Source organism: Capsella rubella, unplaced genomic scaffold (assembly GCF_000375325.1).
Source record: "Capsella rubella cultivar Monte Gargano unplaced genomic scaffold, Caprub1_0 scaffold_7, whole genome shotgun sequence".
Lineage (NCBI taxonomy): Eukaryota > Viridiplantae > Streptophyta > Magnoliopsida > Brassicales > Brassicaceae > Capsella > Capsella rubella.
The window spans coordinates 2,383,842-2,410,151 of NW_006238917.1; the positions used below are offsets into that span (position 1 = coordinate 2,383,842).

Genomic DNA, 26,310 nt, shown 5'->3' on the forward strand with positions numbered 1-26,310 from the left:
ACAGGATGAGGAAGATTAACCATAACCATTTGTCGAAAATCCAAACACACACAAGAAAACCAATGAAACTAGGAATTAACAACATGAAGAACTAACACAAAAGAGAAATGCTAAAACGATATGATTAACTCATATAAGTGATGGCAAAATGACATGAATCCAATACGTAAACAGATCTTACAAAATCCATAGAGCTAGTTTAAATATGTAAGTTGCAATAAAACTGCAAGTCCGAAGAAGGCTTTGTAACGTTTCCTTTCACTCCACGGTAAGATAAATTGCTAAATTGAAAATAAATTATCAACCAATAAAATAGTATATGAAAAACCTAAACCACGATAATTAAAGAAGAAGAATATATGTCATACCCATTATTATTATTCTTGTTATTTTATATCTAGAAGAAATAGTTGTTAAATAGTAGGTGAACTCTTAGAAATACGTCTATTGATTAGAGATCTCACGATATCTTAGAAAGAAAAGAAAAAAAAGAAAAAAGGTATATGGTTTGAAGAAAGCTGTGAGTCTACTAATTAATAAACTATGTAATTCTTGTACTTTAATTTGTTTTCATATAAAATATTTTCATAGTAAATATATGCATGTGAAATGAAGATGCCCAAATAATGTGAGCACAAAGGTTCCATCGCACTCTTACACGCAATCCAAGTCATGTCATGTGGATCAAAGTTTCTCAACTTCAAGTGTGAATCACACAGATCATGTGTGTTCCTTTTTACATTCTCCATTTGCTTACTACAAAGTACAAACACTCCGTCTAAGTCTAAGGCAACGGCTACATATTATTTGGGCTACACCCAGGTACCAAATGTTTTGGGCCTGATTCGACTTTAGTCTTATTTAGCGTCCTTTTAAATTTTAGTACTTTAGACCGCACGGTTTACAATTTTAACCGGGTTCTAATTAAATCCCAAAAACACACAATGAAAAGAAGATAAAACCTTTGAACCGGTCGATCTGTTTTACTTAAATCGTGACGGCCGTCGCTAAAGCCTCCGTCGGGCTTTTCCATTCAACGTCGCTATATCGCCTCTCCAATTCTACCACCATCTCTAATTCACTCATCACCATTCTTCTGGGAGTCGTCTGAAGTTTTCAAGACCCCTGATTGCATGTATGTTGAGGTACTTCAATGGATAAATTATCTCTGAATATTCTCATCTTCCCTCGAAAATTTGATGAAATTTGGAACCTTTTCAATTGTCAGACAGGTTCCGACCTGCAAAGGTGGGCGATTTAGAGGAGTTTTGCAGTCCGTCGGAGCTATAGTTCGAGAATTTTCAACATCTGCAAATGCTTTGCAAGATTGTTGGAATCAAAGTAGAGAGATTGATGATGTTCACATACTTTTCAGATACTGCACTAATTTGCAATCAGCTAAATGCCTTCACGCACGTCTCGTTGTGTCTGAAGCAATCCAGAATGTTTGTATCTCTGCTAAACTTGTTAATCTCTATTGTTATACTGGGAACGTTGCGTTGGCTAGGCATACGTTTGATCACATCCAGAACAGAGATGTTTATGCTTGGAATTCGATGATTTCTGGCCATGGCCGTGCGGGAGATTCTTCAGGAGTTATTAGGTGTTTTAGTCTGTTTATGTCGAGTTCTGGACTTCGACCTGATTACCGCACTTTCCCTTCGGTTTTGAAAGCTTGTAGGAATGTGTTTGATGGGAATAAGATCCACTGCTTGGCTTTGAAGTTTGGATTTGTGTGGGATGTCTTTGTTGCCGCCTCCTTGATCCATTTGTATTGTCGGTATGGAGGGGTGGGTAATGCACGTAGGTTGTTTGATGAAATGCCCATTCGAGACATGGGTTCTTGGAATGCAATGCTTTCTGGATATTGTCAAAGCGGAAATGCTAAAGAGGCGTTAGCTCTGTCTGATGGCTTGAGAGCCATGGATTCAGTTACTGTTGTGAGTCTCCTTTCTGCTTGCACAGAAGCCGGTGATTTCAATAGAGGAGTTACGATTCATTCATACTCGATAAAATTTGGTCTGGAATCCGAGTTGTTTGTTTCAAACAAGCTGATTGATTTGTATGCTGAATTTGGTAGCCTTAGGGATTGTCAGAAGGTTTTTGACAGGATGATAGTGAGGGATTTGATTTCTTGGAATTCCATAATTAAGGCTTACGAGCTAAATGAGCAGCCTCTTAGAGCGCTTTCGCTGTTTCAGGAGATGCGGTTTAGTAGAATTCAACCTGATTGCCTTACTTTGATTAGTTTGGCTTCTGTACTTGCACAGTTAGGGGACATTCGTGCTTGTGGATCTGTGCAGGGTTTCACTTTAAGGAAAGGCTGGTTCTTGGAAGATATTACCATTGGGAACGCAGTTGTGGTTATGTATGCAAAACTAGGCCTTGTAGATTTAGCGAGAGCAGTGTTTAATTGGCTCCCAAATAAAGATGTAATTTCGTGGAATACCATAATATCTGGTTATGCGCAAAATGGTTTTGCTAGTGAAGCTATTGAAATGTATAACGTAATGGAGGAAGAAGGTGGAGAGATAACTCCTAACCAAGGGACTTGGGCGAGCGTTTTGCCTGCTTGCTCTCAGGCTGGAGCATTGCGTCAAGGTATGAAACTACATGGTCGTCTTGTCAAGAATGGCATTTATTTGGATGTTTTTGTTGGCACAAGCCTTGCTGATATGTATGGAAAATGTGGACGATTAGACGATGCACTCTCTTTGTTTTATCAAATTCCTAGAGTAACCTCAGTGCCATGGAACACTCTGATAGCGTGTCACGGGTTTCACGGGCATGGCGAGAAAGCAGTGATGCTGTTTAGAGAGATGCTTGATGAAGGAGTCAAGCCAGATCACATTACATTTGTGACTCTGTTATCAGCTTGTAGCCATTCTGGGCTAGTAGATGAAGGTCAATGGTGCTTTGATATGATGCAAACAGAGTATGGCATAACACCGAGCTTGAAACACTATGGTTGTATGGTAGATTTGTTTGGTCGAGCTGGTCAGTTAGAAACTGCGTTTAACTATATAAAAAGCATGCCGCTTCAGCCTGATGCGTCTATTTGGGGAGCTCTTCTCAGCGCTTGTAGAGTGCATGGAAACGTCGATATGGGAAAAGTTGCATCTGAACATTTGTTTGAGGTTGAACCTGAACATGTTGGGTATCACGTTCTATTGTCAAACATGTATGCTACTGCTGGAAAATGGGAAGGGGTTGATGAAATACGGTCTATCGCCCGAGGCAAAGGTTTGAGGAAGACACCGGGTTGGAGCTCAATGGAAGTAAACAACAAAGTCGAAGTCTTTTACACGGGGAACCAAACACATCCAATGTTTGAAGAGATACACAGAGAATTAACAGCATTACACGCGAAACTGAAGATGGTTGGGTATGTACCGGACCATAGGTTTGTGCTGCAGGATGTTGAAGACGATGAAAAAGAGCACATCCTCATGAGTCATAGTGAAAGATTGGCTATTGCATATGCACTGATCACAACTCCTGCAAAGACAACGATTCAGATCTTCAAGAATCTCAGGGTATGCGGAGATTGCCATAGCGTAACCAAGTTCATATCAAGAATCACTGAGAGAGAGATCATTGTGAGGGATTCAAACCGGTTTCATCATTTCAAGAATGGAGTCTGCTCTTGTGGTGATTACTGGTGAGTTTTTAGAAAAGGACCGATATTGCTGTATTCAAGCCGGTTCCAATCAATTTTGAACCAGGTTTTAAAAAAAAAATCTTGGTCAAGGAAGATATTGGTTGGGAAAAAGATTCCAACTTTGCTTAGGAAGGTTAAGTCACAACAAAGAAAGCTTCTTTAATTTCCGGGCAATGGGCACAGCCTGTCTTAGTCATGTGGACAGCTTGTGGTTTACTTTAGCAGAAAGTCACTCGCAAAGGACGAGACGTGTGAACGGTTTGAATCCTCTCTCAATGTTTGGTTCTAATATCATCAATTATTGGGTTACAGAACAGAAAATATGGGAACATTTTTTTCCTCCTTGATAAGAAAATATCTGTTGAAAATAATACTACTTTTTTGTTGAAACAGTGTTGTACTCAGTATTTTAATTAGTTTGTCGGATGTAATAAACTAATAATTACATTAAACACACATCAAAGCTGGTGGTAATCGTTTAACGAAACATCTAATGACTTTATTTTTTTTTTAGTTGTAATCGATTTTTCTTCTTAAATTAAGATGAACATGACAACTCCAATCGTTTTAATTGAATTTGTATAAAATCAACAACAACCCCAATAATAATTATTGATAGAGAGAATGAGAAAACACTACTTATTAGTACTTTAATAGCCACGTTTGTTAAAGACTTACCCTGCTGTGGACCGGTTCCGGTTGACCCAAATTGAATACTTTGATCAGAGTCTCTTTTTATTCCCTGTTAATTTCCATTTTCACTTCTTCCGCGTGGCGGTCAACGATGTCACTATTCGATGATTCTATTCTATGTTAAGTGAATTTTATTTGCGCAAGTCGTCGCCTACAGAATTTTCGTCAAGTTCTTCAGATTTGGTCCTCAAAAAAAATATACCTACGTTCTCGAATCATTATTATAACCAAAACAACTTGTTATGTTGTACAATGCAATTAAACGATCAAAAACAATTCAATCTAATGTTATAAATCTTACAAGTAATGTAGTAACATGATGAAGACATCTAAGTAAATTGTGTTGTTTCGTTGCTGGTAAAAAGGTAAACAATTCAAATTTAAATATTGAAGAAATCTTTCCCATTTATGATAATATTATCTTTCTCTTTATCAAACATACAATACCAATTTTAGTTAAACCAAAAGTAATAGAAATCGGAAACAATGATATAAAAGTTAATGCCACTTTTCAAAATTTAACATTTATGCCAATATAATAAACCAAATGTATATAAATAATAGAAGTGCTCCGCACGCGTTTTTGCTTTTGCGTATAGAATTAAAACACAATCAAAAGAGGACATTAACCCCAAAAAAAAAAAACCTAAGTCTAGCGGCTTTCAAAATGTCTAAACGCTTCGCACCGCCGCCTAAACCTCTAGTAAAGCAGCATTCGTGGTCGCCGGATGCGGATAGAGAAGAAGCTTGGCTAAAGAAAAAGGGAAAACGGCCAACGGGCAGACTTGGTCGGAGTAAAAGCGTGACGGACGAAGATCTGGAAGAGCTCAAGGGATGTATCGAGCTTGGATTCGGGTTCGAGCCGGATTCGCCGGATTTAGATCCGAGATTATCAGAAACTCTTCCAGCTCTTGGTTTATATTGTGCCGTCAATAAACAGTATAGTAGCAGATTGTCACGGACATCGTCTCTTTCCTCGATCGCATCGGAAGGTGAAGTCAGCAATTCGAGCACGACGATCGTTGATCAAGGTATGTGAAATTTTCTGAAACCACTTTTTAGTTTTTTTTTTTTTTGGTTTGATTATTTTTGATCTGACGGTGGAGAATTGTGAAAAGGTGATGATCCGGAGACGATGAAGCTGAGGTTGAAGCAATGGGCTCAGGTGGTTGCTTGTTCGGTGCGACAATTTTCCGGCGAACCAAATTGATGATGTTTGGATTATTGATTACTGAAATATTATTATTCTACCATTGAAATTATTGCTTGTTTGTTCTGATGTGATATATGTACAGAGGAATGACAGTTTTGTAATATAGATATGATTTTTAGATATTCAAATTTTAGAATCTAATGGTTTAACCACATTTATAATTTCATTTAATTTCTTCTTCTATCTGATTTTCAGTTAATTGTTTTTTTTTGGTTTGATTTTATCTTGTGTGTGTATGCCGTATGGTAAGAGCCGATTAATGTGGTTACTATCTTAAATAAATTGTGAATTGGTCGAAAGATTTTTTTTTTCTTTCTGTAAAATCTCTTTAAAGATGTGAATCAAAGCCTCATAAGACATGTGTAAGCCGTCAACGTGAGTAGCTATCGTGAGAGGTTTATAGGGATGTATATATATCTTCAAGAGCCCAAGTATCACAGCCTTGGCTTTTCTTATTTACGTTAACCAAAAAGGTCCGGCCGTGCATAGTGCATACAATTCTTTTTGAACTAATGACCATGATAACCTGTTAAATTAGTCTTTAATTTTTTCGGGTCTCATATGTTAATATAAGCTCCTCTCAGTTGCTACTGTTCGAATTTGAAACTTCATAGTTCTTTTTGGTATCGCGATATCAAATATATATATACAAGCTAGTGTTTTCAGTTTTGATGTCATTTTATAGTGTCGTAGTGTAAATGTGGACGGTTGGTTTACTATTTCGTGATGCAAGTTCACAAAATCGTAGCATTTGTTTCTAGAAGACACTTGTTACGTACTAGGACTTGAGACGACAATTTGAGACAGCTTTATATAGCAAACCAAGAAAAAAAGTCACGATCTACCGATGGATACTTTGTTAGGTTTTTTTAAATGGAACTGCATATCCCTTAAACATGTCGCAAATTTAGCTTGTGTAACACAATCATACATACTTCAAATGATTCCACGATGAGGTTGACATGCTTTGTTAGTATATATGTACGCAGTAGATGGATACTAGTATTCCCAAAACATGGTATAAAAAACAAAGATTAAAAGAATCTTTTAGAACAACTATGTAACGTAACGTAACTATTATGGTCAAGCGTTTTCGATTTTGATTCTACACTATTATATTGAGTGATTTCGGTGAAAACACGAGATAAGATGTATGGTGATGGTGTTGCATGTTCAATTGATGACTGAAACCGACAAATACATGAATCATTATTATATTATAAAAAGAAAACAGTGTACATGAAAGAAAATAATGACAATCCATAAACATGACTACTGAAAATTAATGACAATCCATAAACATGATAACTTAATTAGGATCATGTTTACGTGACTATCCACAAACATGAAAATGTTTTGTACGAGTAAGACGTAGATGTTAAATTCTGCTAAAATTTAGATCCACATTTTAAAAGGAATTAGCTATGAATATGATTAGCTTTAACATAATTCAAGAACGTGTGAGTTTTTCTTACGATATATACCATTGTATAGCTATCAGGATCAGTTGTATGTAAATTCATAGAGAACATCAATGGAGGATCTTAAAGAGAATGATCTCAATGGGCCGGGTATGTGTAACAAACATATTTCTAAAATAAAGAATCTAGAAAAATATTACGATTGAATTGTTTCCAAAACCTTGTTAGAATGAATTAGTTTACTACTATAAAACTTGTAAAGTTTGGAATTACAATATTATACATAACAATGCACAATATTTATAGGTAGAGAGTAGTACAAGCAAGAAGATCTCAGAAAAAGAAGATCTCCTATGAACCCATCTCAATTTGAGATGGAATCTATTAAAAAAAGATAGAGAAACATTTTTTATATCAACCAATAGCAAAGTGGTCTTCATTCATTTAGGATATAATAAAGAAGTGGTCTACATTATTAGAATAATATTTATTGTCCTGCAAGATATTTTTTTTTGGTTTTGGCTGTGAAATGAAAAGGGCTGTCTAAGATATTTTTATTTGTTGGTAAGTAGGAACGAAGCGCCAGATATTTTTATTTTTTCGAAGCAACCACTGCCCACGTCAACAAATGGATATTTCCGATACCAATGGCTATTTTTTAATTATGTTTTTTTTTTCTTTCTTTCTTTTCTTTCTGATTTATCCCTTTCAACTTTTTATATACTCATACTTGTCGTTATCTCATTATCCAAATTCAAATCACATTTTTTTTGAAAATTAGTAAGTAACTGTATAAATTAACCATTTTTGTTGTTTTCTTTCTATTCATTTCGATGATCAGCATTCTAGAATCATGTAGATAATTGATAAGAAAATAAAAGATTTTAATTTGTAACATCAGCACTGAAAAATAAAATAAAAGAAGAAAAAAAAGAAAAACATCATTATATAACCATTAAATTAGTTTATATAACATGCATTCACATTTCATTTTGATATTATTTACATTTCTTAAATAGTACACAATTTATCAACGATAATATGAATATGGAGTAAGTGCAAATGTGACAAACTGTTTGGCCTTTAAAAACGAATAAAATATAAACATAACCTCCATATTATACTATACTGTATGTGTATCAGAATCGATCAGACTCTTCTCTTTATCTAATCCTGACCATTTTATAAAATATAAAAATCTACACAACTCGTGACGAGTATTATATTGCGTGTTGGACCAACTTGTATATGTTTTTGGTATATATAATGCATATTGTTTTCGAGAATCTCTTAGGTTAAAACTTTTAAACCGACAACGTTTAGTCATCATCATCATAACCAATAATTCACTGATAAGGATGCATCATTCATCTACTTAATTTACCTTAAAACTCTCAAATGTGTGTAAGCATCCTAGTTTTGCTTTGCTTCAAGTTTATATTAAAAAAAAAAAAAAAAAAAACATAAGGCCAAACCCTAGAGAGAAGCTCACACGAATCCTGATATTTACAAAACATATAAAAACCATGAGATCATCATGCAACTTGTTAAAGAGGCATCGGTGTAAAATCTTATCAAATCTAATTTAACTTACAAAGAATTATAAAAAAAAAAAAATGATATAAAGACAAGAAACAAAATGTAAAATATAATTGAAAACTCTGACGTTTTTAATAGGGACGAGAGCATCCCATTATCTATATCTCATCTAATTATCTAAAGTGAAAGTTGAAAAGAAAAAAAAAACAAAAAAAAAAACAGAACCTCCTCATTTCGTTTCGTTTGAGAGCTTCCAAAAAAAATATCTCCAGTTGATATTTGTCGTGAGATATTTATCAGCGACCCTGATGACGTGGCAATACTATGACACGTGTAAAAGCGACGCCATGTGGATCTTTTCTCTTTTTCCCCCTTTCATCCCTCCTCTCTCGTCTTCCTCATTCCTTCATTCTTCTTCATTCCTCTCTCTCTCTATCTCTTCTCGTTTTGGCTATTTCGAAGAAGAAGAATAATTTTTTTACCTAAGAGAGCACAACACGGCACGCAGATTCATAGAGGGACGATGGATAATGATTTCAGGATGAATATAGTTTCTCTAGAGATGGATCGCGACGCTGCTGCTGAGGCTTCTTCTGAATCTCACGGCGAGTCGACTCTATCTAACTCGCTCGAGTCCGCTGTTACCGCTGAGACCTCTCCTTCTCATGCAGATTCGAAACTGGTAACCATGATTCATCAATCTTCTTCCTCTTTATCTTATGTGTTTGTTTCCTAAAGGGTCTCTCGCTTGATATTATTTTCAAGGAGATTCTTCGAATTTTTGTTGCCTTGGAACTTGATTCGTTTATTACAAACTAAAAAAATCATCTTTTGTTTTGCTTCTTCTCCTATGGTGATTCTTAGATGTTTTCGTAAGTATCCCACAAACCAAAATTTACGAAAGATAATAAAATATCTTCCTTTGTTTGTTGTTATCGATTTGGAAACTAAGTTATGTTAGCTTTGTGCCATATATGGGAGGAAACTTCAGATCTATTGCTATTGATTCTATTATACTCATTAATTACCAAGGAGATCTTGTTTTGCTTTGGTTATTTTTATTCATCTCTGGTTTCTCCAATATGTGTGAAGAGGTGTCGCAAATAAGTTATATTCTTCAATTCAACCAAATGTTTTGCTAAATGGGACTGCTTGGGTTTCTTTTGTCCCTTATTAGCAGAAGATTTTGATTGTTCAACAAGTCTTTGTGGACACGCCGAGGCAATCTCATGCCTGATCTTGAGATCTATTACTAACCCTTGCAGCTATCTATCGATCAGAACTATTTCCAACGGCCTAGTCGATGAAATCCTTGCTTGTAACTAGTTTTCTTTCTTCTTCCAAGTAGTCAAATTATAGCTGGTGATTTAGTGGTTGCAGTTGCAAGTGGTTACCTTTTTTTTTAATTGTTTGACAACATGCCTTTGGATTATTATTGCATCCCTTACTATTGTCTAATCCTTTACTTATGCAATGATGTAATGATTTGTGCATCCTTACGTTGTGTCGTAAAAAGTAAAACTTGTTTCTTAGTTACAGCTGAATACTGGTTGATTAAGTGTGTTGTGATGGTTTAGGACAGTTCTCAAATTTTATTCTCTTCTTCAGTTCTTCCTGCTTATATTAACATCATTATCGTTTCTTTTTGCAGGGTGAATGTGCTGAGTGGACGAATGAGAAACACAACTCATATCTTGACTATTTAGAGAACTCCTTTGTTAGGCAGTTGTATTCCTTACTTGGAGGAGGGACTCAGAGACTTTCTAGAACTCGTGATGTGCAGTCTAAAGGGACTCAGAGACTTTCTAGAACTCGTGATGTGCTGCAGTCTAACTCTCACAAATCCACTGATCAGGTTTGCGGATTCTCTGTTTCTCCTATGTCCTCACCTGTTTTGTAATCCTTTAGTGAAAAACTGACAACATTCTTGTTTCGCAGTTTACTGTTCTACAAAATGGCTGCTGGCAAAAGGTTAACTTCGGAAAGAAACAAGCTCATTTGGAAACATCGTCTGAGTCTCTTTTTCAGAAAAATTCATTAAGAAGCAAGCCTCAAAATTCCAACGAAAATTATACCATGGGAACTGAAGCCCAAGGACATGTGTTATGTCGTGAAGAAACCAAACACTCAGGTAACTTTTGCTTAGCCTTGTTTAGTCGAACCCGTCTTGATGAGTTATATGTTTGTCAACTTCCGTTTTTGTCTTTTTTTCTTCTTCTTGTTTTTGGCACCCAGTTTGACTATAGTATGTTCATATTGTAACTTGTATTTAGAGCTAGGCTGAAACTTTGGGTAAAGTCAGTCCTTAAGTTAACTCTACATTAGCTTTTAGAAGGCTTTGGTGTGCAGAACATAGAGTTGCTATGACTTGTGGAGAATCAAAGAAGTGAAGGACATGTATGAGATCTGGTCTGCTATCTATTTATCACCTGACTCGCACATGAGAATGTCTTATGTTTAAAACTTGTGTGCTTGTCTGCCTGATTGTAAATTATATTAACTCTAGAGTCTAAACTCTGGCCTCCGATGGTTTTTCTTGTATTTACAGAGGCGTCAGGTCAAAATTTCATAGAAGACGACGGAAAAGAAGAAGAGAAGGGAGAGGTGAGCAGAAAACGCGAAAGAGAAGCAAATACTGATGATAGTTCGTTGAAGGAGGATCAGGTAAATATAGATAAAGAACACGTACCAAACAACTTCACTTATGCTGGTGAAGTTTTTCTAAAGAGGCTGTTACATATTCTCAGGTTGTGCCGGTAAGGATGGTGAAGCCCAGAATGTGAAAGCATTAGGAAGTGTAGATGAACTACTACTATGAATAGAGATAAAGAATAGAAGGTGTGGGTTACGAATGTGGAGAAGGTTTTGTTTGTTGTATAGAGTGAGGCTAAAGAGAGCCTTATAAAGGGATCTAATGGGATGAAAATAGCATTGGTTTTTTTTTTTGTGTCTCTTTAAATTTTGTCTATGTTAACTAGGGAAAAAAATATTTGATAGTAGTCAGTAATTAGTATGATCGGCAATTTATATTCTTTTTCTATTTTATTTCATATATCACTTTTTTACTTTATTTCTTTCTCTGTCTCCAGTTTTTAGAACATTGTTTTCCAATGATTTTATAAATTCTTTTATTAGTAATTGGTTTTTTATACTTTGCTTTTTTTTTTTATCTTAGTGTCAAGATAAATTTAACGTAGAAACATGTGTACAACTTGTATGTTTTGTATAATGTAACGATTTGTCGAGGGGACTGATATGATAAAACATACGATTTTTTTTTATTTGAATGGCGTTTTATGTAAACAGATGTATCCAAGAGTAGAATACTTTATTATGTAGTCTAGCGATTTATATCAGCAATTTAGCAATTCATATTTATATCAGCAATTTAGCAATTCATATTGGCGAAAGTGAGAATTTTAAACCGTTCAAGGTGAAGCTTGCAAGGAGCATGGATCTCGACAACGACGACGAGGATGATGAACTTATACAAATGGAATGTTTGATACCCTTTTTACCACATTTATCTTAGAAAAGAGTTTTAATTAAGAAATAATCAGTCGTTTTAAGGAATTTGAAGTGTTTAGAGCGAGAAAAAAAATTGTTTATTAGAGAAAACCGAAGGAGCATCTTTTGAGGTTGTTGTGAAAAAATTTAACAAAATCGTTATCCCTTGGATGTGTACAAACATCGTAAATCCCTTAGCGGGAAGTGGCTTGTTGCACACGTAAAAAGGTTGAGCGGCAAATAGGGTTTGTGTTATTGCGTGTTGCTCGGTAATGAATCAACAACCAGACCAATCGTTTTCCAAGGATGTGTCTTATAATAGTGACCGGTTTTGAATTTAGAGATCATGCGTTACCATTTTTACTTGTTTCTTTAACCAACAATTTCTATTATTGATAATATGTCCTCCGGATCTGAAGCAAAATCCTTAAAAACAAGAGTTGGCCTAATTATAGACAAAGTATGTTTAAGGGAAACCGTTGGTGATTGCAGGATGAAAACCGTTGTCTTATTAATAATACAGCTTTGTGTCCTCCTTGAGCCCTCTCATGCCCTTCTATAAGCAGCCTTGGACCTTTTCCAAGGTTTTTGTTTTAGCCATGGCTAAACCTCCGTCCTTTGGCTGCTGCTTCTTCCTCTTATTCTTCTTCTTCTTATCTTCTTCCTTTGTCTCATTTGCCCTGACCGATACAGAAGCTGCCTTCATTGTGCAGCGACAGCTCTTGACGTTACCAGAGAACGACGAACTTCCTAATGATATCGAGTATGAGGTTGATCTCAAGGCTACATTTGCCAACACAAGGCTTAAGAGAGCTTATATAGCTCTTCAGGCTTGGAAAAAGGCTATATTTTCAGACCCGTTCAACACCACGGCAAACTGGCATGGCCCCCACGTGTGCAGCTACACCGGTGTGGTTTGTGCGCCAGCTCTTGATGACTCTGATGTCACGGTTGTAGCTGGTGTTGACCTCAACGGTGCCGATATCGCTGGGCATTTGCCTGCTGAGATTGGTTTGATGACGGATGTTGCCATGTTCCATTTGAATTCGAACCGGTTTTGCGGGATTATACCTAAGAGTTTTGAGAAGCTGAAGCTAATGCACGAATTTGATGTCAGTAACAACCGTTTCGTTGGACCTTTCCCTAAGGTCGTCCTCTCTTGGCCTGATGTCAAATACTTCGACCTTAGGTTCAACGATTTTGAAGGTCAAGTCCCTCCGGAGCTTTTCAAAAAACAACTTGACGCCATTTTCTTGAACAACAATAGATTCACCTCGGTGATACCTGAATCTCTTGGGGAGTCTCCAGCCTCGGTTGTGACTTTTGCTAACAATAAATTCACCGGATGTATCCCTAAGAGTATTGGAAATATGAAGAATCTCAACGAGATTGTTTTTATGGACAATGGTTTGGGAGGTTGTTTCCCGTCCGAAATCGGAAAGTTATCGAATGTAACAGTTTTCGATGCAAGCAAGAACTCGTTCATAGGTCGTCTACCGACTAGCTTTGCCGGGTTAACGGGTGTGGAGGAATTTGATATCTCCGGAAACAAACTCACAGGACTTGTACCGGACAACATTTGCAAGTTGCCTAATTTGGTGAACTTCACTTACTCCTACAATTACTTCAACGGACAAGATGGTTCGTGTGTTCCAGGTGGTGGACGCAAGGAAATTGCATTGGATGACACACGCAATTGCTTGCCTGCTCGACCTGACCAACGATCTGCCCAAGAATGTGCGGTCGTGATCAACCGCCCAGTTGATTGCAGCAAGGACAAGTGCGCTGGTGGCGGTAGTGGTGGCTCTTCAACTCCATCCAAACCATCGCCGGTTCCAACGAGGCCGGTTGACAAACCATCGCCAGTTCCAACTAGGCCGGTTGACAAACCATTGCCAGTACCAACTACGCCGATTCACAAACCATCGCCAGTTCCAACCAAACCGGTTCACAAACCCTCGCCAGTACCAACCCCGGCAGTTCCTGATCGACCGGTACAATCACCAAAAGAGTCACCCCAACCGGATGATCCTTATGATCAATCTCCAGTGACAAAAAGGCGCAGCCCTCCTCCACCGGTGGTTCATTCTCCTCCTCCGGCTCCGGTGAACTCTCCGCCGCCACCAGTTCACTCTCCACCGCCACCAGTTCACTCCCCACCGCCACCAGTTCACTCCCCACCGCCACCGGTTCACTCTCCACCGCCGCCAGTCCACTCTCCTCCACCACCGGTGCATTCGCCACCGCCGCCGCCTGTACATTCTCCTCCACCTCCAATCTACTCTCCCCCACCCCCACCCCCGGTATATTCCCCGCCACCACCGGTTTATTCGCCACCGCCCCCTCCGGTTAACTCACCACCGCCACCGGCCCCTGTTCACTCCCCGCCGCCACCAGTCCACTCACCACCGCCACCTGCACCTGTCAATTCACCGCCGTCAGAATCTCCGCCAGTAGTATACTCTCCTCCGCCAAGAACGCCGAAGATCAACCCCCCAGCAGTTCAGTCACCACCACCAGCACCGGTGGAAAAGAAAGAGACGCCGAAGGCTGAAGCACCAGCTCCAAGTGATGACGAGGAATTCATCATACCGCCGTTCATCGGGCACCAATACGCATCGCCACCGCCGCCAATGTTCTCAGGCTACTAATATTATGAGTAGCAGCTCTGTATCGTCTTGGACTAATTGTAAAACTATAAAAAAGAAAATTTGAGGAAGAAGAAGAGAAGAAACAAAATACAAAAAAATCAAAGAAGGGTAATGACTAATAATAATGAATGGTTTTAGAATTGTTGGGCCTAAAAACGGATATCAATCTACTTTAAAAGGCCTTATAAGTTATTGGGCTTCTATAAACTTATGTTTCAGATGCTAATCAATAGTACAAAAGCAAGAAAAACGAACCTTTGTCATTTATTGCAAATCTGTAAAGAGCCATGGAATGTCATTAGACCCGACAATCAACAGAAATAGAAAAAAAAAAAAAAAAAAAAAAAAAAAAAGCTTTTTGTCTTTACGTCGAAGACTCAAACTGTGTATCTGCCTGACTTCTCATCCATGTGCAGTATCTCATTCATTAATTGTGTTCCGTGACCATCCTTCTTCTTTTTCTGGGCATTGCAGATATCGTTCTATTTTTAAATTATATTTTATTTAATCAAAACTATTTTATTTTCTCAATTAAAAAGGAAAAAAGACTTTATTATGAGGACATAAACATAATACTAATATTTCTGACATTACATTTTTCACCTACTACTAGTCTACTACAATGCACCAAGGTATTTTATTATTCGCAACACTTTTTAAATATTTACAAATTTTAATGTCTTTAATTTCAACGTTTATTCTATGTAAATATGAACATTTTTTTTTTCTATTAACTGATAACGACATCACTGTTTTGTATTATTGTCAGCCAACTAACTCATTAATTGGAGATGCTGTGGTGTGTTACATGACTTTCGTCTTAATTTATACAGTTTAGTATACTATTTTTTCACGTATCTACTACATTACATACATACATACATACATACATACATATATCTATTATATATTGGCATGCGCAGTTTTGGTAATGGTGAAATTGAATTATGGAAAACTTATAGACGCATGGCTAACTTTGTTCAGAAAACATTGATCAACTACGCAGTCTGTTTTATATTATATACGTATATATATATGTTTCGGACTGCTTTTGTTTTTTGGTTTCAAGAAACGATGAGAGAGCTAGTCAACTCGTAAACCAACAATAACTCGTTTAGTATATGGTCGGGGTCGTATCAACTGAATTTTAATATGTGTTTACGTAAGTTGAGAAAGACATCACAATTTTGCATTAAGGTTTAAGTTACATCTCCTCTCCCAACTTTAAATGATTGAGTTTGTTGTTCCCACCAAATCAGCTAGCTTTTGGTATTTAACGTGTGAAAGACTATACAAAACTCTTAACTACTCTATAACCAAAAACATTATAAATTAATAATACCTACCAATTACACTGTTCGACTTTTCATTGGGTTGCATATCAAATTACACTGTTCGTTATGAAGTTACAATTTAGCCCCAGAAAGAAAAAAAATTGTATTTTCATACATCAGATTTAGTTTTAAAAAGTATCAAGAAATTAATAGTATGATTTACTTGTTTATTACTATACTAAATCAATATCTATATATCTGGACAGGTATAATTTGACTAATGTATCATTATCATGGGTAAAAGAGGAAAAGAAAGAACCTAAAACTCTTTTCGCGATATTCGATGAACTTGGACTTATATGCAATGATATACCTTTATCTATAAAAAATTTCGTGGTGGTGTAAGGAAATTTATATTCGAAGATTTCAAAGTCAAGTATACAAATTACAAACAAAACAAATAATTGAAAAAATAAAATAAAATATATACATGTTGCTTTATAGGGTAAGAAACAAACATATTGTAGATAAATTGTAGAACTTTGAAGGAGGTAGAATTATAGTATTTTAAAATAGGAGTTAAACACAAGAGAAGACAATTGCGCAAATGCCTAGTAGTTGTTGCCTCATTACGGAGATAGTACACACATTAACCGATTTAACGAACCATCTTCTCTAATAGTATTTTTTTTTTTTTCCAATAATGAAAGAAAAAGTCATGCAGGTACTGATTCATCATCAAACCCAGAATACCAAAGGTATGCGTCTCCCCCTAAGACAAATATTCAAGATTATCATATTCATTAATTAATTGAATAACTTGCTGCCGTGAAATACTTTAGAAAAATATATATATAATAACATGATGAGGAAGAAACATTGAAAAGTTTAACTAATTTTTTGGTAGAACCTGGATTACTTAAAGGGGCAAATTGTTTCCGATGGATGATGCACGTCTTCTTCTTCAATCAAATTCGATATTACTTTGATTAAATATATATTATTAAACCTTTTCTTTTTTTTAATTCTGCAAATTGTTTGGTTAGTAAGATAATCCAAAGAAAGAAAGAAACGATCGAGTTCAATAAAAATCTGCAAATGAGATTGAAAGAAGAAAGATTTAAAAGTATCTTACATAGGTTACAAGAAGAATCAACAAGAGTTATTAACACCTAAATACGTATCTACAGGAAATAAAAAAGAAAAGAGAGAGAGAGAGAGAAAGAGGAAGCAGAATTATAAACATTTCATGAAAAAGAAAAGAAAAGAAAAGGGTTTTAATAAATGAGAGAACTCTTAAGGGAGAAAGCCAAAGAGGAAAGGAGAAGGGTAAGAAGCAGGATAAGGGAGAAGGCCATGGCGGAGGAGAGGAGGAGGACGTGGGGGAGGAGCTCGTTGTTGCCGCATAACAATCTGGACTGCTTCAGCCACCACCACTATAAACTCCATACCTAGCTTCATTAGCTCTATACACAGCTCTATCCTTTTTATCACCATTACTTATTCTCTCGATCTTTCTTTCTTGTAAATGTTTTGCTTTTTTTTGTTTGTTTATGAAGAAGAAGAAACTATCACTTCATCTTCCTTTTACAACCTTTGTATTTATCATATCTACAATCTCTAAGATGGCGTCCCGTCCCCACTCCAAATGATATTTTCAAATATTTTTTTGGTTTTTTGATTGAGACTATTAAAAAAATAAGAAAAAAAAAATAAGGAAGAAGATCACTTTTTTTTTTCTTTACGGCAAGGAAAAATAAATATAGTTTTTATTTGTTTATTATTCAATCACTATATATATATATATATATATATAGTATAGTGATATACGTTAATAAATAATTTATCAGGATTGTTATTTTTCATTTTGGTTCCGACCGAAGTTTTTTATATTTCTTTGTTAATAACAAATTATGGTAAGAGGATGTGGCTTTTGGAAGCTCCCAAAGGACGAGAGAAGAATCTTCGCTTCTTTTAAGTTTTAACCCACCAAAAGGACTCTCTCTAAAAACCACCGACAATTTTCAGTGAAACCCCAAACATATATTCACCAGTCACCACCACCACCCTCCTAATTTCTGAATAATTTACGTCGACGACACTATACGACATTAATCTTTTCTATTCATTTTTTCTCTTCTTGGCAAAATTACTCTTTTTCACTTTCCTTTTTTCATTAATGCTTCAACTTTTTTATTTTTGGCAAATTTTTAATGTCTTCCCTTTTCTTTTCCTTTAAGTTCTTTTCTTTTTTTGCTTTTTATTTCGTTAATAGTATATGACACATTATCTAGATACCATTGGAAAGGAAAGCAAAAAAAATTCAAGCTACTTTTGAGTAGCTAGCTAAGATATGATTTTTTTTTTTTTTTTTTGTCAAGAAGATATGATTGTTTAAGTTTCGGTTTTAACTTGCCGAAAATAAAAAAGAAGAGAATGTAAATTGAACAGGATCATTTGAGGTCTCTCCATTAGCTTGTCGTTTTAATCGTTTTCACTATGTATGGGGACATATCCTAACAGCAATACAAACGGTCGAATCCTCATAATAGAGATCTCTCCCCCACACTTTGTCGAATAAGCCAAACGCATACCATATAATCAGTCCTTTTCAACCAATTGTAACAATATTTATATGTATATAATGAAAAGTAACAAGTCAATAATGCACTTGACTTTTATGATATCAACATAAAAATTTTATATTTTACGGGTCGATGTTTTTGTTTTGTCTAATAGACTGATAAGACGTCTTTTACTCTTTGTCCAAAACGGACAAAGAAAAAGAAAAATAGCCAAATATATAGAGAGAGTGAATATGTCAAATGAAATAAGTACAAATAGTTGCGACTGTAAGAGAAAATAACGAAAGATAAGAAGACAACAATATGGTGATATCAAGGATGCAGTTGCTAAAAGGCAGAGAGACAGATCTCATCTATAGCTCAAAAGTTATCCAGGTTATATGTTACAGTTAACATGTGACACTGTCACATAGGCCGACCATGTATGCTTCTTCAATATTTTCAATAATTGATTTTCTTTTTTTCCTTCCCATTTTTGGCATAATTAAACTGATTATATATTTTAAAGTAGGAAAAAATATCAAATTTCATCAACTCAACTTCAAATTTCATGAACACGTTATACTAGTCTAGTAGTAGTATATTATTATTCGAAAAATTATTTACAAAAGAAAAATGAAACTGTGTGATTATTGATAACATTTAACTCACATTCTAATTTTAAAGCCAATTTACCGTACGTATGTCCTTCAGAATATTAATGATCAATAAATGTGCTATATCCACATTTATGCGGGATTCTGAATATCTTTTTCTTGTGAGAGAACATGAAAACATCATAATATGCCCACTCTATTTACTTTTCTTATTACGTTTTTATGTATTTAGTTTAGTTGATCTTACATTATTACGGAATATAAGTTTATTTGCTTTTAGATTCTATATGTATGGTCTAGTTGCTTACCTTTTTAGTTGATGCTGATTAATATCATTTTCCCTTTGTTCAACTTCAACCAATTGGATCTTTAACTACAATACAAGATTAAATTCACTACATCTATTTTTAATAAAATAGCAATAGAAAAAAAGAAGAAGAAGCATGTCCAATGTAGAAAAAGTTTAGAACTATATCAAAACAAATACTAATTGATGAAAATGTTTTTTTTTTTTCCTTTTCAATTTTATGTTAAGAAAACACCCATCAATTGTTTCAGTCTTTTTTTTTTGCATTTTAAAGATTCAAAGTGTGCCCATTGAGACAAAGTTGGGGGCTAATCTCAATAGCAAACAAGACGACACTTTATTCTTCTTTCTTCTTCAACCTTTTTTTTTTTTTTTTTTTGGGACATTTTTTTGTAGCAGAATGCACCGTAGAGATGGTATCACATTGCATACACAATCTCTCCGCTACTGTCTATGTCAAGATCATCGAGGTCACTCTCTAGGTCTTCCTCCATATCGTCATCTATATCCAAGCTTCCTGTTTATCCCAATAACAAGAGAAGTTTTCCAAACATTGAGAAGAAGGCATGCATAAAGAAAATAAAAATAAAACGTTTGGTGTAGTTTTCACCTGTGAGATAATGGTTCAGATTCTGAGTCCCTGCAGGAGGAACAGTTGCTTCTGCAATGATCTGCATGATCTCTTCTATGCTTTGTCCCGGTTGTTCCGATTCATCAAACTGACTGGTCATCGTGTTATCGTTCATGAGATCTGCTGGTAGGTTCTTCAGAAACCATTCGTGGTTTCTTATTTCAGGAATTGATATCCTCTGCCAAGAAACCAACCAAGATAAGCCAATTCAGCAAACACATTGTAATCATACAGCGTGCAAGCTTCTTTCAACCATATATACTATAAAGAGTAGTTATACCTTTGCAGGGTCAGCAACGAATATTCTGGAGATCAAATGGCGACATTCAGGAGATATGTGAACATAATCCGGAATAGCGTACTGAACATTCAGGATTCTCTGAGCAAGAACATAACAGATTTGTTTAGGCTAGCAAGAAACAATAGTTACAGTGCATGTTTCAACTGTTGAAGCATGAAATGTAAGGCTAACATGTATAGTTTTCCTGAAATTCTTTGGCTCCTCGGGATCTTCGAAAGGATATGCTCCAACAAGCATGACGTACAGAGTTACCCCACATGACCAAACATCTGCAACCTGAATCAGTTTTGATGCATTTGACCAATTCAACCAACAATTCAAGAATCACCATAATGCTTTAAGAGCCAAGATACTCGACGAACAGAGTATAACGATTGTTTCATCAAGAAAAAACATGTTCCTTCTATATATATATAGAATACGTAAAATTGTTTCTTTGTATAATATATGGTTACAGTCTATATTCGTTAGTAAAGTAGTACCTTTCCATCATATTCTTTCTTTAGTAGAACCTCTGGAGCGATATAAGCAGGAGTTCCAACAGTCGATTTTGGCTGTGAATGCAACACCGACGACTGAAGAAAACATAAACAAAGCTTAGAGATACGAACAAAAACTATATACAAAATATAGTTTTTGAGATGGTTGACAAAGAAAAGATACCTTAGAATATCCGAAATCGCAAATCTTTAGACGAGGAGCCGGACTACCATCTAATAAGGTATTCTCAAGCTTTAAATCTCGGTGACATACTTGCTACAAAATAAAAGTTTATCATTTGTGTCAGCTCTTTTTCACAGAAGATGAAGAAGCATTGATTTAAAAACAGAATATTTCTCATCATTACCATAGCATGACAGTAACTAACTCCTGAAATGAGCTGTTGGAAGAAAAACCTTGCCTACAAGGTAATATTAATCTCAGCATTTTGGAATCTTACATTAACCATTAAAGCGAAGAGAGAGACAAGAAAGAACAAACCTCGTCCTCGCTGAAGCGTCCTGCATTGCAGATTCGCTCGAAAAGTTCTCCTCCAGATGCATATTCCATAACAATGGCTAAATGGGTCGGTGTTAATATAACCTGAAGCAAACATGGGGATTAAATATAGAGTTTCTCTTTAACTTGAATGTTAGTAATAAGAAAACAGCCTAAAGAGAGTTGAAACATACATACCTCTTTGAATCTTACGATATTGGGATGTCTTAAGGACCTGTGGTTTATTATCTCCCTTTTTACATTTTCATCTATCTGTAGTAAATCCAAAGAAACTCCTACCATTAATATCAAGTTCCACATTCGAGTTATAGCCATCTAAAACACCTAGAGCCTTCAAAACAACACTACACAAAATAAAAATAAAACAGAGCATGCAGAACAAAGAAACCATTTACTCATTCCTACATCAGTGATCAAAACCATCCATAGCTATAAATTATGACATTAGCAATCAAACACACATCTCTGATTGGATGATGAGAACACAAAAAGGAATTCTTTGAATTCAAGAACAACCTAGAGAGGAGTTGAAATATAAGGTAAAATGAAGAAAGAAAAAAAGGAACTGACCTTCTCACCTCTCTCGATATATTTAACAGCAACAAGCTCATTAGTTTGCTTGTCTCTCATCAATCTGGCAACTCCAAAGTTACCGGAGCCAATATCTTTGACGAGCTCATACCTATCGCTGTCGTGCATAATCGGCAAATCCATTGGACCACTCACTGCTGGCCGATCCATTTGTTTACCTCTTTTACTCTGTCTCTCTGCTGCAACTTTACAGTTTCTGTTTTGTCAGATGATGATGTTTTGTTTTGTGGGAGATAATATCTAACGTCACCTCGACATCCGAGGAAATGAAGAGACGGGGTTGTGAGGTGGAGTAATTTGAGCCGTTGAGGGGAGGGAAGGACTAGTGGGGTGATCAAGTTATGGTTGTGAGAAAGAGACGTTTGAGGAGACCCGTGAAGTATCTAACCAACAACAAGTGGGTTTCTTGAGATCCCTTTTGATCGCTCAATAATGAGAAGAAGAGAAAAGTGCTCGTGATCTTGAGCTTTGTTTCCCTCTTTCTCTCTATCAGCTCTCGTTTCCTCTCACCATATAGAAAAAAAAAAAAGAGAACAGCTCTCTCTGCTCTGTTTAAACCACAGCTTGAAGCAAGCTAAAACAAACAAAAGAGAGAGAAAAAGAGAAGAAGTTTTTCGCTTTTTGTTGAATTGTGATTTGTCAAAGTATGGGGACATCGAACGTAATGACGGACTTACCCTTCTTCTTTCAACGTTTCTGACAAACCATGGGCACATTACCGTGTTGGCTAATATAACTTCTACTCTTTCTAATAATTAAATTACTAAATAGTATCAAAGAAATAATAATTTCGATGAAGTTATAATGAACTATGGACTTAATTTTATCTACTTTACACTCGAATATATATATATATATATATATATATATCAGTGAGGTCACCTCTTCATCATTAACAAAGTTTTTTTTGTAAACTGACTAAAGTGTAATCATTACAATTATTAAAATGGTAAGAGATATTACAATAACAGATTTTGAGTTTAATTTTCATAAATTTGATTTAATAAAAGAAAATTGTTAAATCAAAGAATTAGTTTTTCAATTAGTATCATATCTGTACTAAAATAAATAAATTCACTACTACATAGCAATCCAGAAAGAAAAAAAACCCTCAATTTTGTACTTTTTAAAGGCTAATGGAGTAATCATAGAAACGTCTACTGCTCATCATGTATTTATGGCCACTAAAAAGATTTGCTTTCTATTTCGGTATATAAAAAAACATTTTAGCATTTAAAAAAGGAAAATAAAGAAAAAAGGTTGCCACAAATGTCGAGATGTAGTTGGCTATTTTGTCAGATCTTCACCTAAAAGTAGAAACCGATAGAGTTGCATTCATCAGCATTCGTAGCCCATCATAATCTCTCTCTATTAGTATTAAATATTCTTTCTCCACGATCCACATGACGCACCATTTCATCTTAACGATACACATATCCCATCCGTACAATAATATATTCCGAAAACACTCTTCTAGAAATCATTCCCAAGTAGAGACAACCCTTTTCACTCGACCTCTCCAATCAAAATATTTTCTATTTGTAGAAACATTTTTCAAGCATTCGAACAAACAAAAACAATCGTTACAAAAAATCCTACATCGGAATGCTTTCTACCCAAAAGATTGAACTCAATGCAAACTGTTGATGAACATCTGTAAAATCCAGTTCTTGCGTTCTTCCTGACTCGCTTTGACTGACGCATAAGACAATGCAAAAACAACTGGTACCAACCTCACAGAATCAATGGAGAAAGATCGGCCTTAATTATTGTAGTTATCAAGGCCAAGGTCTCTCAGTGCATCTGTTGCAGCGGCTCTGCATATCTCATTATTGGCCTTCGCAGTCCTTATCAGCTTTTCAATTCCATTAGCAAGCAGAATAGTTCTGTAGTGTGCAAGCAGACAGAAGTCGATATGATAAAAAGAATTTGTAATATGTGCATTTTGGTTGATTGCAAATTTGGAAACAGGGCAGTTTACCTGTTCTCTGCATTTCTTACAGTCATGTTCCTTATCATGTTGCAAGCGTTTCTCTGCATTAGGCCTGCTATTGGGAACCTCTTCATAGCTTGGACCGCTAGATCACCAGCTCCAGCTTCTATGGCTTTGGCTGCGTGGTCTGGTGATCTCAGACAGATTATAGAGATTATCAACATGACCTGAACCAACCAGTATATTGGGGTCAACCACAAGGACTATGCACTCAGACCCTATTGCTACACGAAACATTCTTCACTCGACATTACGTTCTTATATAGTGTAAAACTGCCATAGACGTGAACTGTAGTCAAAAGTATCTTCTCTAGACATGAAAACTGAATGTAATTAAAGGTTTTCGTTTGGTATTACTTACCTCTTGTATGATTAGAGGATCGTCAGAGAATCGTTGTGCGAGTTTGATTAGCTTGTCAAGACCCCGCTTCTCAACTATGGTACTCTTGTTAGAGTCACTTCCTGCCAACTAGAGATTAAAATAAAAAGTTTAGACAAACATTTCTCACATGTGATTAGAACGCAAGTCTAAATCAGTATACTTGAAGCGCCGAATTTAAGAATTTTGAATAAAGGCAGTGAAGACAATAGAGGCAGCATGCAGGACATGTTAGAAGCTACTCACCTTAGACAAAAGCGAACAACATGTCTTAGCAGCAGTTTTGTTGCCTTGCTCACCGCTATCATCAATACACCGAAGAAGTGTATCTATTCCACCAGTTTCAGCAATAGATTTGCATATTTCATCCTGTTTACAGCAAAACCAGATGAGGAACTTGCAATTATCTAACCAGTTACATGTTATGACACAGGGATTTCAACTAGGAGACTTACATTTACAGCAATTGCTTTTAAGGCAGTACTTGCTGACACCAAGCTATCAGAGCCAATTCCTGCCTGTAATGCTTCGGTGAGGGCAGTTGCAATCCCTAATTTGGCAAAAGTTCGTGCATAACCATAAACCTAAAACACATGAAAGCAAGAATATAGTTGATTTTGTGTTCTCAAAGCATGTCCAAGAATAAGCACATAAAAGACTATCAGCAATTATCTTCATGGTTTCAAACACAAAAAACAACGATTTATACCAAATGGTCAAAAAATTTCACCCTTAATTTTTCATTCAAGCAGTCAAAATTGGCATATCCCAAACGAATGTAATCCTACTTACTTGGGAAGCAACAACACGGGTGTCATCAGGAGTCAAAAGAACACATATAGCTTCATACAGAGCTCTAATGGTAGTTTTACTCTCCCTCTTCAGCACTTGCAGAATGAGTTCATCGATTTTAAGTTCCATGAATAACTGTTTGACAACTTCATTACCAGTTGATGCAGCAGCAACAACAGCAAAACCAGCATCCAACGAATCAGGAGCAGAGATCGAAGCACGTAAGAGATCAACAACAATATGTGGTCCAGTGCAGTTCCTGAATGCCTCTGTGCTCTGAATGTCTGCAATGAAATGACATATGATCAGCATCAATCACAATTGATAACACACAAGAAACACAAATTCGAGAAAAGGAGTTATACCACGGATCAACACAGCCAAAGCTTTCAAACAAGGAACAAGAATACGATTACTTGCGGGGCCAATCTTGATTTTGGAACACATCGAGCATGTTAAGTCCACAGCGCCATGCTTTGTCGCAATTGCAGCGTTCCCTGAGTCTTGGCTGCTACACAGCTCGTTGAGCTTGACGAACAAACTCGAAATCTCATCGAAATCCTCATGTCGAAGAGGTCCGTCTATAGAAACACTATCGAATTCTTTTAATCTATCCAAACAAGCAATTACGGGATTGTCCTTAATGCTACTTTCTCCAGGAACACAGGTGATGATCCCTGTGTAGCATAATAAACAAACACACACAATTGAACTCAACGCAGACTCGATAAGTGTAAATCCAGTTCGAGTGAAAAGGAAACAACAAATAGATTTGTTTTCTTTTTCAGGAAATAAAAGAAGAGAGGAGAGAAATGTTTACGGACCAGAGAGATCGACGCCTTGGAGCTTGAGAGTGTGGAGAGCGTCTTCGAGAGCTTCGGAGGGTTCCATCCCAAGATCTTCCACATTTTCCCTAACTAGATCGTCGAACGCCTCTTGAGATATTGCACGTACACCCATTCTCCTTCCTCCGCCGCTGCGATTCGATAGATCGGGAAATTTCGCTTTCAAATTAAGTTTGGAAGTAGAAAAGGGCGAAAGAAATACACTTCACTGATTTGAAAGCGGAAAAATAAATATATTAAAAAAAAACACCCAAGAGATAGTCATATGAATCGACGCCGTTTTATCACCAGAAGGGGTCGTGTTTCTACAATTCAGTCGTTCTTCTAAGACC

At 36.1% G+C, this 26,310-nt stretch overlaps 7 protein-coding genes across 8 annotated transcripts; 4 read left to right on the forward strand and 3 right to left on the reverse strand.

The window, feature by feature from the left end:
• Positions 1-1,199: 1,199 nt before the first annotated feature.
• On the forward strand, positions 1,200-4,148 carry LOC17881006 (pentatricopeptide repeat-containing protein At4g33990). Its single transcript, XM_023779787.1, has one exon. The coding sequence runs from the start codon at positions 1,200-1,202 to the stop codon at positions 3,663-3,665; it is 2,466 nt and encodes an 821-aa protein (XP_023635555.1). The 3' UTR covers positions 3,666-4,148.
• A 792-nt stretch (positions 4,149-4,940) lies between these two features.
• Positions 4,941-5,750, forward strand: LOC17877694. Its single transcript, XM_006284573.2, has 2 exons — positions 4,941-5,385; positions 5,473-5,750. Exons 1-2 carry the CDS (start codon positions 5,022-5,024, stop codon positions 5,562-5,564), a joined length of 456 nt encoding a protein of 151 aa, XP_006284635.2. The 5' UTR covers positions 4,941-5,021; the 3' UTR covers positions 5,565-5,750.
• A 3,194-nt stretch (positions 5,751-8,944) lies between these two features.
• On the forward strand, positions 8,945-11,665 carry LOC17879033. The gene is made up of 5 exons (XM_006284399.2): positions 8,945-9,209; positions 10,179-10,382; positions 10,466-10,658; positions 11,076-11,191; positions 11,275-11,665. The coding sequence occupies exons 1-5, from the start codon at positions 9,051-9,053 to the stop codon at positions 11,308-11,310; spliced, it is 708 nt and encodes a 235-aa protein (XP_006284461.1). The 5' UTR covers positions 8,945-9,050; the 3' UTR covers positions 11,311-11,665.
• Positions 11,666-12,509: 844 nt separating this feature from the next.
• On the forward strand, positions 12,510-14,979 carry LOC17877830 (pollen-specific leucine-rich repeat extensin-like protein 4). Its single transcript, XM_006285514.2, has one exon. It carries the CDS (start codon positions 12,583-12,585, stop codon positions 14,683-14,685), a length of 2,103 nt encoding a protein of 700 aa, XP_006285576.1. The 5' UTR covers positions 12,510-12,582; the 3' UTR covers positions 14,686-14,979.
• Positions 14,980-17,063: 2,084 nt separating this feature from the next.
• LOC111829498 lies at positions 17,064-17,589 on the reverse strand. Its single transcript, XM_023778627.1, has one exon. The coding sequence runs from the start codon at positions 17,454-17,456 to the stop codon at positions 17,256-17,258; it is 201 nt and encodes a 66-aa protein (XP_023634395.1). The 5' UTR covers positions 17,457-17,589; the 3' UTR covers positions 17,064-17,255.
• Positions 17,590-19,612: 2,023 nt separating this feature from the next.
• LOC17880609 (serine/threonine-protein kinase SRK2E) lies at positions 19,613-22,518 on the reverse strand. Of its 2 annotated transcripts, none has more exons than XM_006283926.2 (10): positions 21,949-22,518; positions 21,556-21,630; positions 21,361-21,462; positions 21,227-21,280; positions 21,043-21,135; positions 20,862-20,954; positions 20,551-20,655; positions 20,359-20,457; positions 20,058-20,256; positions 19,613-19,964 (listed from the first exon to the last, which is right to left on the reverse strand). In XM_006283926.2, exons 1-10 carry the CDS (start codon positions 22,117-22,119, stop codon positions 19,867-19,869), a joined length of 1,089 nt encoding a protein of 362 aa, XP_006283988.1. In that variant the 5' UTR covers positions 22,120-22,518; the 3' UTR covers positions 19,613-19,866. The 2 variants fall into 2 exon arrangements, with proteins under 2 accessions (XP_006283988.1, XP_023634394.1); XM_023778626.1 differs by having other exon boundaries at positions 21,957-22,079.
• A 922-nt stretch (positions 22,519-23,440) lies between these two features.
• LOC17878422 (armadillo repeat-containing protein 6) lies at positions 23,441-26,198 on the reverse strand. The gene is made up of 8 exons (XM_006284981.2): positions 25,958-26,198; positions 25,499-25,810; positions 25,134-25,417; positions 24,797-24,925; positions 24,588-24,710; positions 24,324-24,431; positions 23,951-24,129; positions 23,441-23,855 (listed from the first exon to the last, which is right to left on the reverse strand). Exons 1-8 carry the CDS (start codon positions 26,091-26,093, stop codon positions 23,732-23,734), a joined length of 1,395 nt encoding a protein of 464 aa, XP_006285043.1. The 5' UTR covers positions 26,094-26,198; the 3' UTR covers positions 23,441-23,731.
• Positions 26,199-26,310: the final 112 nt, after the last annotated feature.

What these genes read in the sequence shown, in the direction of transcription:
- LOC17878422 (XM_006284981.2), bottom strand. Translation starts at nt 26,093, where the DNA reads ATGGGTGTACGTGCAATATCTCAAGAGGCGTTCGACGATCTAGTTAGG. An exon ending in CCAAGGCGTCGATCTCTCTG is followed by an intron (nt 25,811 to 25,957) that starts GTCCGTAAACAT and finishes TATGCTACACAG; the next exon opens with GGATCATCACCTGTGTTCCT. An exon ending in CCCGTGTTGTTGCTTCCCAA is followed by an intron (nt 24,926 to 25,133) that starts GTAAGTAGGATT and finishes CATGTGTTTTAG; the next exon opens with GTTTATGGTTATGCACGAAC.
- LOC17881006 (XM_023779787.1), top strand. Translation starts at nt 1,200, where the DNA reads ATGAAATTTGGAACCTTTTCAATTGTCAGACAGGTTCCGACCTGCAAA.
- LOC17879033 (XM_006284399.2), top strand. Translation starts at nt 9,051, where the DNA reads ATGGATAATGATTTCAGGATGAATATAGTTTCTCTAGAGATGGATCGC. An exon ending in CTCATGCAGATTCGAAACTG is followed by an intron (nt 9,210 to 10,178) that starts GTAACCATGATT and finishes TTCTTTTTGCAG; the next exon opens with GGTGAATGTGCTGAGTGGAC. An exon ending in CTCACAAATCCACTGATCAG is followed by an intron (nt 10,383 to 10,465) that starts GTTTGCGGATTC and finishes CTTGTTTCGCAG; the next exon opens with TTTACTGTTCTACAAAATGG.
- LOC17877694 (XM_006284573.2), top strand. Translation starts at nt 5,022, where the DNA reads ATGTCTAAACGCTTCGCACCGCCGCCTAAACCTCTAGTAAAGCAGCAT. An exon ending in CACGACGATCGTTGATCAAG is followed by an intron (nt 5,386 to 5,472) that starts GTATGTGAAATT and finishes AATTGTGAAAAG; the next exon opens with GTGATGATCCGGAGACGATG.
- LOC111829498 (XM_023778627.1), bottom strand. Translation starts at nt 17,456, where the DNA reads ATGGTGATAAAAAGGATAGAGCTGTGTATAGAGCTAATGAAGCTAGGT.
- LOC17880609 (XM_006283926.2), bottom strand. Translation starts at nt 22,119, where the DNA reads ATGGATCGGCCAGCAGTGAGTGGTCCAATGGATTTGCCGATTATGCAC. An exon ending in GCGATTTCGGATATTCTAAG is followed by an intron (nt 20,955 to 21,042) that starts GTATCTTTTCTT and finishes TGTTTTCTTCAG; the next exon opens with TCGTCGGTGTTGCATTCACA. An exon ending in ATTTCAGGAAAACTATACAT is followed by an intron (nt 20,458 to 20,550) that starts GTTAGCCTTACA and finishes GTTCTTGCTCAG; the next exon opens with AGAATCCTGAATGTTCAGTA.
- LOC17877830 (XM_006285514.2), top strand. Translation starts at nt 12,583, where the DNA reads ATGCCCTTCTATAAGCAGCCTTGGACCTTTTCCAAGGTTTTTGTTTTA.